The sequence below is a fragment of the Rhinolophus ferrumequinum genome, chromosome 10, assembly GCF_004115265.2.
Source record: "Rhinolophus ferrumequinum isolate MPI-CBG mRhiFer1 chromosome 10, mRhiFer1_v1.p, whole genome shotgun sequence".
Lineage (NCBI taxonomy): Eukaryota > Metazoa > Chordata > Mammalia > Chiroptera > Rhinolophidae > Rhinolophus > Rhinolophus ferrumequinum.
Window position 1 is genome coordinate 25,632,789 of NC_046293.1, and position 11,225 is coordinate 25,644,013.

General features: G+C 29.5%; 1 protein-coding gene across 3 annotated transcripts; it reads left to right on the forward strand.

The window, feature by feature from the left end:
* Positions 1-535: 535 nt before the first annotated feature.
* On the forward strand, positions 536-11,165 carry KLRF1 (killer cell lectin like receptor F1). 3 transcript variants are annotated; one of them, XM_033117588.1, is made up of 7 exons: positions 536-620; positions 3,461-3,559; positions 4,401-4,547; positions 7,245-7,253; positions 8,095-8,234; positions 8,626-8,738; positions 10,769-11,165. In XM_033117588.1, exons 1-7 carry the CDS (start codon positions 536-538, stop codon positions 10,875-10,877), a joined length of 702 nt encoding a protein of 233 aa, XP_032973479.1. In that variant the 3' UTR covers positions 10,878-11,165. The 3 variants fall into 3 exon arrangements, with proteins under 3 accessions (XP_032973479.1, XP_032973478.1, XP_032973480.1); XM_033117587.1 differs by lacking the exon at positions 7,245-7,253; XM_033117589.1 differs by lacking the exons at positions 4,401-4,547; positions 7,245-7,253.
* The last annotated feature ends 60 nt before the right edge of the window (positions 11,166-11,225 follow it).

Sequence of the window (11,225 nt, forward strand, 5' to 3'; positions counted from 1 at the left end):
TTAGAATGTCTTTAGAATGCCCAAAATTGCCAGTATTTTTCTTCAAATTGCATAATTATATTATTAGCATAATTTGTAATCAATGTTGTTTTAGGATCAGAAAATAATTTAACTGTTAGGTAATTGCAAGCTATTATATTAAATCAAATATCACTATAAGGGAGTGTAATTGAAAATTTACATATTTAGGCTAAAAATAGGCAACTCTAAAAGAGGACAATTTCCACTCCTCTGACTTTCTGGGATTATCAGGAGACATTTTTAAAATAACAAATATAATATTAAATCCAGTATGTGGTGAGTAGTTGAGAAATTATATGTTATCTGGGTCATGAGAGAAAAACAAACATTTCCTCTGAGGTTTTCACCAAAGATAAAAGTGTGATCCTTTGTATGTACCCTGAGTGGACAAGTTGAGGACAAATTAGTAGTCTGAGGACCAAGCTCTGATTAGCATCAGGTTTATTATATTCTTATTTCATATCACACTTTAAAAACATACATATACATACACATAAATTCACTAACATTGAAAATGCAAGACGAAGACAGATACATGACATTGAATTTCCAGTTGAAAAAAAGGAATTCAATCCAAACATCCCAACTTAAATTTAAAGGTATGGAATTTAGTATTTTTTTCCAAGTATGTGGATTATTAAGGTTATGTATTTAATATGGATTAATATTAACATGGATATTAATATGGGTAATAATTTCCAATATTCTGTTCTTTTCTGTTCTTGAACTGTTTCTTTTCTTTACTCTTTTTTTTTTGTGCTTCCCTTTCTTTTTCTTTGTCTTGTCATCTCTCTTTCTCTGTCTGTCTGTGTCTCTCTCATTTATCAATGTGGGACTAACAGTTATTTGTCTTTAAATTGATATTTTGTCTCATATAATTTCTTAAATGTATTCTCAGGAAATATATATATTGAATTCAAACTAATAATTAAAAAATGAATATTTGGTGTCAGTCATCCACCTCATTATTCATAAAATATAGCATTTTAAACAGTAATTTTTAATTCATCTTTAAAATACGTTTTCTACCAGGTGAACAATTTTGTTTTGGAAAATAGAAACATTAACCTGAAAGATTACAAAATACAGTTGCTTCTCTGTGCAAACTTTTTGGACACTCAGTTTGCAGATGTCACTTGGAAATCAGAATATGTTTTGGTGAAGAAAAGGAGCTCAGGAAGTTACAAATAATAAATTTGCAGTTTCTATTTATTTAAGTAGTATATGCTAATATTCATCCTTTACTAATGTATCCTTTGCTAATGTTTAGTAAAGCTTGCTAAATTTTAGTAAATCTTGGGGTGACTAAAACATTACATTTGAATCTAATTGACAAATTAAACCTTGTTATTACACATAGGATTTTCCTTTGTTAATGTGTATTTGCATATCTTCACACTAATAATAAGAAATTATATTTTTGCCCTATACGTAAAGTTTCAGAATCACTATAGAAGTAGTATCACTAATAATATAATTACTTAAAACAGATTTAAAATGTTTATGCATTTTGTTTTGTCCTTAGTAAATTTTCATTCCATTGGCCTTGCACAAAGTGTTTTAAAATCACTTGAACTAATTCCTTTCTCTACAGTTAAGTCACTAACTTACTACCCAGTTAGGATTCTTTACTTCGCATTCCATTTTATTGGTAGGGATCACTTTTAAAATTTTTTGTTAATCTTATTCTGTAATTATGCATATATAAACATATGCAATTATAATGATATATAATACATATTATACAATATAATTACAATTACTTTATAATAATGTAAACTATTTAGAAGTCAAACCTATGTGATAAGGTACTTCCAGATATCTCCAATGTCCGTAAACCCAGCTCCCATCCTGTTCCGTTCACCCCATTTAACTACTTTATCCAACTAGTCCCCCTTTTGATGGACATGTATGATATTTGTATTCTTTTTCTATTATACTCCTATTAGAAATAGTGTTGTAATGCCTTGCACATATGTCTTTTCATACTTCGCCAATATGTCACCAGGACAGATTCCTAGAAGAGAGATTGCTGTATGATAATGTAAATGCTTATTTAATTTTGCTAGATTTTTTTTCCAAATATCCCTCCATAGGATTGTACCTTTTCATATTTCTATCTTTTTAAATGTTTACTTGGCTAGTTCTTAATGTGCTCTGATAATAATTTGTTTGATTTGTAAAAATAAACAAATAACTTTTTCACATACGTTGAATTCTTGGAACTTATTGGTTATCATTCATTATTAATGTATCAAAGTATTCAAAATAATCTGGGAAATGCAGTGTATTCATTAACTGAATTCTGATGTATCTTATTTTACTATATTTGTCAATATTATGTTAAGAGAAAAATTGTGTACTGTTTCTCTGAACTACTACTGTTCTATACGGCTTGACAGAGTTTCGCAAGTTAAAATGTAGCTTCTCTATTTCCACAGGTTTAAAGGGAATTTAGAATATGAAATCGGTATTAATAATTCAATTTATTGACTGAACAATAAGGAAATCACAGTTATGGGGAGTGATTTCTTATCAATCATTGTGATGCATTTGCAAAAATTATCTTTGATAAGGACATAAACTACCATGCAAAATATGGATGCTATAAATATATTTAGTATAAACTAATTACTCATACAATTCTATAAGCCAGTAATTTGTATAAGCAATGTAATTTGTCTTAATGAGGTTGAGAAACATAACAACATATATACTTGAGGCACTGGATGATACTCTTTGCTTTCTGTCTAATGATATCAGTTTGTTGATTAATAACCATCACTGAGTGCACACTCTTATCTTCAACCTAGCAGTGCTGGTATATGAAAAATAAAACATTTGTCACTCTAAAAGAGGTTACCATCTAAGGAGAAGCTGAAGTATCATTATTACATGGATTAGAAAGAATTTTAAGACTTTTTTTTTAGATTAAAATAGCAGGTTCCAGGAGTCATATTTAGTTTTGATTCATATTACATCCTTAGTAAATAAAACAGGTGAAATGACTTGTGAATATTAAAGCAAATGATTAATTTGAAAGTATTTATTTGTGTGTGTGTGTATATGTATATATATACATACATGTATATACACATATGAGTGTACATGCCCACATTCCTGAATGTGTGTGTGTGTGTGTATGTGCATGTGTGTTTGGGAAATTATTAGGTGTATATATTAAAAGTCTTTTTTCCCACTGGTTAATTATGTCAAATATTAGCAGTTATTTTAAGATTCAATATAACTTGTATCATAACTTCTGACCATCAGAGTATTATCATTATTAAATAAAATAAATATACATTTTTCTATTTACTTATGTTTTATGCTTTTGATTGCTTAATATCCTTTGAATTCAAAACTAACATTATATAAAATTCTATTATTACAATTCTATCACTTCTTGGAAAGCTAATTCATATGATTAATCTCTCAGATTGTTCTGTGATATTGCACTGGTATAAAATCTTGTTGGGAATATCTGGAACAGTAAATGGTATTCTGGTTTTGACTTTGATCTCCCTGACTCTGTTGGGTAAGTTAAAAGTTCTTTAATAAATAAATATATGAAAAATGTTTACTTTTTTCTTATGATCTTCATATTCATTCATTCTTCCTTATGTACAAAGCTGTATGTTACACTTCATAATAATGTATTTAATATTTAGTAAAAACAAGTATCTTGTCCTCAGGTGGCATACAGTCTGATAGGAAGAAACTGTGTGTGTGTGTGTGTGTGTGTGTGTGTGTGTGTGTATGTGTGTGTGTTTGAGATGAGATGTGTATTTGGAAACCATATTTTTGATTTGTCAGATAGTTGTAAATAGAATTCCATAATTTTTCTTAAACATTTTAATACATTTTATCTAAGATTGTATTTCGTTCTCTTGGTTTTGTCCAACAAACATTTACTGAGCAACTACTACACCTCAAGCATTAGTACAAATTTCCAAAAAAAAAAGGAATATCATGTTGAGGAATGTCATATTCTAGTAGAAAAAACTGACTTTAGATGAATATGTATGGTAAAATGACGTAAACGCAGTATCATAAGTTTCAGCAAAACATCAAGAAACCATGGAAAGAGATGTGTGCTCCTTAGAGCAGGAACTTTGCTTGATTTACTACTGTATCTCAAGTTCTTAGGACAAAGCCTGGCGCAGAATGGATCCTAAACAAATATGTGTTCTATAAATGAATTAATTGTGTAATATTTGAAATTATTTTTCATTAGACATGATAATAAAAAAAGAAATTTCTAGTTATCCCTTCAGTTATTTCTTGTTCCAATTATCAGAATCAATCTAAAGAATTTGTCTTTGAGACATTGTGCAGAGAAGATATTTACCCAATCTTAAAATAATCCTGTTTTCAAGTTTCTCAAGGAGTGTTGCTAAAATGCCACGAAGGAAATAATTCAAATATGAGCCAACATGATGATATTGGAAACCTGGAAATGAATAGAGATGCAAGAGGAAATATAAGTAAAAAAGACTCAGACCACTGTGTTTCAAGAGCTGCAGGTATTTCTCAAGGGTTTGACCTATATTTGTTTCTATTTTTTTGGACCTTCTAAGTTTGAAAAATCTTATTGAACATGTATGCAATAGATTAAATAAACCAATGAAGATTTTAATAAATCAACTTTTCACTCTAAACTTTATTCATATATTCTTTTATTTTTTTGCAGTGAGAGGAGAGCTAGCTGCAAAACATAATATAAAAAATAGATTTTTTCCCTCCAAACATTTAAAATCAAATTGAAACATACAAATATGAGAATGAGAACCTAATTGTGATGATAAGGCAGTAAATATGTAAATAACCTTTTTTTTTTTTACATACTTATCTTTTTTTGAAATACAAAAGAGATTAAGTAATTCTATCTAACGAATTATCCCTTATGATTTTAAACTTAGAACTTCCAACCATGCAGAATTTTGGAAAACTATCTGTTGTACTTTCAATTTTTTTTTTTTTTTTAGTTTAATGTTTTAACACTTAACTCTTTGAGCCTTGGACATTTATTTTATAGTATGATATGAGAGGAAGATGCAGATTCATTTATTTTATAATTATTTATCAAAGGATTTTTCTCTAATTCCCTAGTTTGTGTTGTCCCTTTTATCACGTATGAAAATGTCGTATATATTATGGTTTACTCTTTTCTTTTGAATTATTTGTTTTACATATACAAGTCACAAACCAATTAAAAATTGTAGTTTTACCACTTATTTTACCTAATTCCTCATTATGTTGGCTATTATATGTAACCTTTTTAGGGGTAAGGAAGCTTTGATAGGTAAACATGGAATCATATAACCACTATTAAACATTCATTAAAGTCAATCTAAATACTGTATATCAAATTATAAGATAATAATTTTCTATTACTTTTTTCTTCTTGTTTAATTGAGATAATATCCACAAACATAAAGTTAAATATTTAAAATTAAACAATTCAATGATGTTAGGATATTCAAATGTACAACCACCATATCTGTCTAGTTCCAAAATATTTCATCACCCCTCCAAAAAAGAAATCCCCCACCTAATAAGCAATTACTCTCCATCCCCTATTCCCCCAGCCCTTACTAATTACTAATCAGTTTTCTGTCACTATGGATTTACCTCTTCTGGCTTTTCATATAATGGAATCACGCACTATTTGACCTTTTGTGTCTTGCCTATCTTACTTAGCATAACATTCTGAAGTTTACCTACGTTGTATCATGTATCAGCATTTTATTTCTTTTTATTATTGAATAATATTCCATTATATGTATGCGTATATACCACAATTTGTTTAAGGTGGCAATAGTAACCAATGTGGTCCACAGATTGAAAGAAATCTCTATGAAAATTCTAATGGTTTTTTTATCTGCAGTAATGGGTGAGGTGATCCTAAAATTCATATGGAATTGCAAAGGATCTTGAATAGCAAAACCACCTTGAAAAAGAAGAAAACATTTGAAAGATTCACATTTTCCAATGTCCAACTTACTACAATCAACAGTAATAAAAACAGTGTGGCCTTAAGATAGACATATAGATCAATGGAACAGAATTGAGGATTCAGAATTAAGCCCATACACCTATGCCAAATGATTTTTGACAAAGATGCCAAAACCTTTCAATTTAGAAAGAACAATCTTTTCAACAAATGGGCTAGGTTAACTGGATAGCCACATAAATCAAAAAATGAATTTGATACTTAGTTCATACATTATAGAAAAATCAATTCAAAATGGATCAAAGACCTAAATGTAAGAGCTAAATTATACAATTGTTACAAGAAAAAAATAGATGTAAATATTCATAACCTTTGATCAGATAATGATTTCAAATATGATATTAAAATCACAAGTGACAAAATAAAAAATAGATAAAATAAATATCATCAAAAGTAATGACATTTATCAAAGGACATTATAAAGAAATTGAAAAGACAACACACCAAATAGGAAAACATATTTGCAAATCATATATCAAATAGATCTGTAGTATCCAGAATATATTAAAAACTCATCACTCCAAAACAAACAAAAAACTCCTAAAGAACTCAATTAAAAATTGGGCAAAAGACAAAAAAGACATTTCTCAAAAGAAACTATATAAAAGATATACAAAAGACTAATAAGCACATGAAAAGGTGCTTAAAATGATTAGTCATTAAAACCACAATGGGAAACCACTTCATACCCACTAGTACAGCTATAATCAAACAAAAATAACAAGTGTTGGTGAGGATGTGAAGAAATTGTTCATACATCACTGATAGAAATGTAAAATGGTGCACACTGTGGAAAACAATTTGGCAGTTCCTTGAAAAGTTAAATGTAGAATTATCATATCACCCAGCAATTCAAATCTTAGGCATATACCCAAAAGAATGAAAAGCATGTCCATACAAAAATTCATACATAAATGTTTATAGAAGGTGTATTCATAATAGCCAAAAATAACCCAAATATCCATCAGTTGATAAATGGGTAAACAAAATGTGCTATACCACCATGCAATGGAATATTACACAGCCATAAAATGGAACAAAGTACTGACATGCATTTTAATTGGATGATCCTTGAAAATTTTATGCCAAGTGAAAAAACCGGACACAAAAAGCTACATATTATATGATCCCATTTATATGAAATGTCCACCATAGTCAAATCTGTAGAGCCAGAAAACAGATTAGTGATTGCCAAGGCTAGGAGTAGAAAGAATGGGTAAAGGCTGCTTTACGGGGTTTCATTTTTGGGTGATGAAAACATTTTGGAATTTGATGGTAGTTGTGTTTGCATAACATTGTGGATATACTAAAACCAGCGGCATTTGCATTTTAAATGATTAAGTGGTGAATTTTATGTTATATGAATTTTACTTCAGTTAAAAAAGAAGATTATAATAGCCACAAGTTTGAATAGTTACATTGGCCTGCACTTAAGTTTTTATATATACTTTACTTTCTCTCATTATTATGCCAGAAGTCTCAGATATTTTCAATTTGAGAATACCTCAGTCTAATTTTAATTGAAGAAAAATCAAAAGACTTGATGAACTTGCAATTATAAAAAGGTTTGATAAATTAATATCATTTAATATCAAAAGGAAGATATTAAAATAGATTTACACACATAAAACAAGGATAGAGATTCTAATACTTTATATGGATAAATTCTAAGCAAATAGTATAGAAAATATTTTATCTAATCTCTCAAATAACATTAATGCAATGTATACCTTAATGGGTTCATGGTATTTTAGTAATTATACATTTAGTAATTATGTGGTAATTTAGTTACTATACTTAGTAATTATATGTAGTAATTAATCATGGCACAAAAAAGATCCCTTATATCAAGCTTTTGCTTTATCTTACTAAATTAATTTTCTTAAGTCCCAGCAATTATTATTTGTATTTTGGAAACCTTTTGAGTCTGAACACTTTGTTAAGTGATTTTATCATAGCTCCAGTCTTATTCATATAACACATAAGTATTCTCACTGTTGATTTTCAGAGATACATATATAGTTTACTTTTTCTTTGTTTCCCACAATTGCCTATAGGATTGTGCCCATCAGAATGGCTCAAATATCAAGAAAAATGTTATTGGTTTTCTAATGAGTTGAAAAGTTGGAATGACAGTTACAGGTATTGTTTGGGAAGAAAATCTCATCTACTAATCATTCAGGATCAACTTCAAATGGCAAGTGGTTTAGTATCATGGTTATGGTATTGGCCTCATTACAGTTAAAAATAGCTTTCCTCAAATTTCTTCCCACCCTTCCATTAAATTATTATTTATCTTGATTACTGAATTTTTGGCACCCTCTTAAATTTGTGTTTGAAGCCACTGCCTCACTTGACTCATGCTAATCCTGGTCTGAATATTTGCACTGAATTTGCAAGTAGTGTATGTGTAGGTATATAATATATAACATAGTTATATAATGTGTGTGAAAATTAGATATGAATTAATTAGCATAAGAATCCTCATGCAGAGTGCTAGTTGTCCAATAAAATTTTAAAGTTTTACTTAGTATGTTTGAATTATTAAAATATTATGTTCCTTTAGTCACTCATTACCCACTTTTTAGGCTTTTATACAGAAAAATCTAAAACAATCAAACTACGTGTGGATTGGGCTTAACTTTACCTCCCAGAAGAGGACATGGACCTGGGTGGATGGTTCTCCATTAGATTCAAAGATGTGAGTCTTTACAAAAAGACAATCTGATTTATTGTTTATTGTGAAACTTGTCTTCATAAATCTCTAAGTCCACCAAAATCCATTCTGACATAGTTCCTGGTATTGAAGAATTGAAAGGATGAAAAATAATTTAATGTTCACTGGAGTAATGATAGATATTTTGGTTTTGTTTTCAAAGCAAAAGAATTGTTGTACATTTATTATTTAAAAACTACTCATCAGTTATATGGAAAGATGGACTGAACCAAGGTACTTTTCTGTTGTCAAAGTTCTTAATGTTTACTTTAGCCATTTTTAGTAACTGGAAAAAAAAACTGCATACAGTTTTTTTTTGGTATTGTTTTATTATTATAACGGTAAAAGACAAATGAGAAATATAAAACAGAACAAAATCATCCAAAATTCTCTCATCAATTGTATGAGATGATTGAGGATTTAAAAACTTTCATCAATATTTATGTGCTTATATTAATTTTATAATAAACTACTTAATTAGAAATACAAATAGTAAAACTAGTAAATTCAAATCTTATCTCTATGTTGGTAGGCAGAAGAATGGTTCCAAAGATGTCCATATCTTAATCCCCAAATCCTGTGACTTTGCATGGCAAAAAAGACTTCAAGGGTGTGATTAAATTAATAATCTTGAGATAGTAACATTATGCCGGGTTACCCAAACGAGCCCAATGTAATCACTAGTCCTTACAAGAGGAAGAAAGTAGATCCCAAGTCCAAGAAGGGGATGTAAAGATAAACACAGTGTTCCAATTGATATAACCATGGCCCAAGAAGTGGACAGCCTCTAGAAGCTGCAAAAGGCAATGAACAGATTTTTCCCATAGTGCCTGCAGAAGGCAGCTCTGCAGATACTTGATTTTACTCCCATAAAACCAGTTTTGAACTGTAAGTTAGCACATTTGTGTTGTGTTAAGCCACTAAGTTTATGGTACTCCATTACAGGAGTGATGAACAACTGATACACTAGAGCAACCAATTAATGACACTGTTGTTTTGTCTTCACCCTTATTTCATAATTAAATATTACTTATTTTCCATATCACTGCACTAAATTAATCAATCTAAGGAAGTCAACTGAAGCTCTTATTTGCAATGGAGAGTAAAATTGTGGGTGCGTGTCATCTGAGGGTAGAGTTGTAACAGTGAACATTACCTGGGTGCGTGTCATCTGAGGGTAGAGTTGTAACAGTGAACATTACTTATGAACGTGCTAACTTAGGTTTTTTTTCCCTCATGCCAAATCCACTCACACCACCTATAAGATTGAGCTTTAAATTTAGATCATGCCTAGGGATTTTTGTTCAAAATATATTCAATATAAAATTCAAATAAAAACTTGGACACAGTGTGGTTTCCAATATGATAATCCAGTACTTATTTGCCCCTTATTAATTTGGAAGATTTTATGACCATGTGTATCTTGCCCATGATTCTTTCTTAAACTTTTCCCTCAGTTTAAATAAATTCTTAACAGAATAAATCACTAACACTACAGTATATTGCAGATGATTTTATTATTGTATTTATCATATTGCTTTATGGATAAAAATACAATAAACGCACAAATTATTTAGGCCTTACTTGACTCAATTTGTATGCTGAGTTCTTTGTAAACATCAATTCATTTAGCTCCATAACAATATCATGAGTTAAATATTATCACCATTGTACAATTTGATATGAGAAGCCAAGAAATGTTAAGTGAACTGTCCATGTAACTTAATTTTATTTTTTTAATCTAAGGAACCACATGGAACAATGCAAAGGATACTAGAACAGAATTATGGGCACACATTTATTCTTAGCTCTCTCATGTGCAAACAGACACTGTGAGAACTCTCTGCCAATCACGGACAGTAATACTAAGTTACAGAGATACTGTAGTATTTAGTGAGTCAAGGTATTTGAAAATGCCTTGAAATTTTGAATTACTTTTTAATTAAGCGAGGGCAAATACAAATGGATGTCTTAAGCAACAATGATTAACAATGTATTTATCTTCTCTTCTGCAGATTCTTCATAAAAGGACCAGCTACAGAAAACAGCTGTGGTACCATCAAGGAAAAGAAAATTTACTCTGAAACCTGCAGTAGTGTTTTCAAATGGGTTTGTCAATATTAGAATTAAAAAAAAATTGATAGTGGAATAATCAATGATTAAAAGATTTGCCTATTAGTCTCTAATATCAATCTTCAGGAATAAGAATTTAAAACTGTAATTAAACACCAAATTCTCTTCTCCATTTTCCCTCTATCATCTACTTTGGTCCCAGCCTCAGAGTAACCATGTTAATAATCTAAAATATACCTTTTTGATTTTGTGATAATATAATCTAGTGTAAATCCATGCATTTATGTTCAGGATTTTTATTCCTTTCTTTTTTATTTACAATGTTATTAAATTCTGTCTACTTTTGAATGAGAAAAACAAATGCCATATGATCTCACTTATATGTGGAATCTAAAGAAC

Excerpts from the sequence above, each read along its gene's own strand:
- KLRF1 (XM_033117588.1), top strand. The coding sequence starts at position 536 with ATGCAAGACGAAGACAGATACATGACATTGAATTTCCAGTTGAAAAAA. Across the intron at positions 3,560-4,400 it reads GATCTCCCTGACTCTGTTGG|TTTCTCAAGGAGTGTTGCTA; the intron begins GTAAGTTAAAAG and ends CCTGTTTTCAAG. Across the intron at positions 8,235-8,625 it reads TTCAGGATCAACTTCAAATG|GCTTTTATACAGAAAAATCT; the intron begins GCAAGTGGTTTA and ends CCCACTTTTTAG.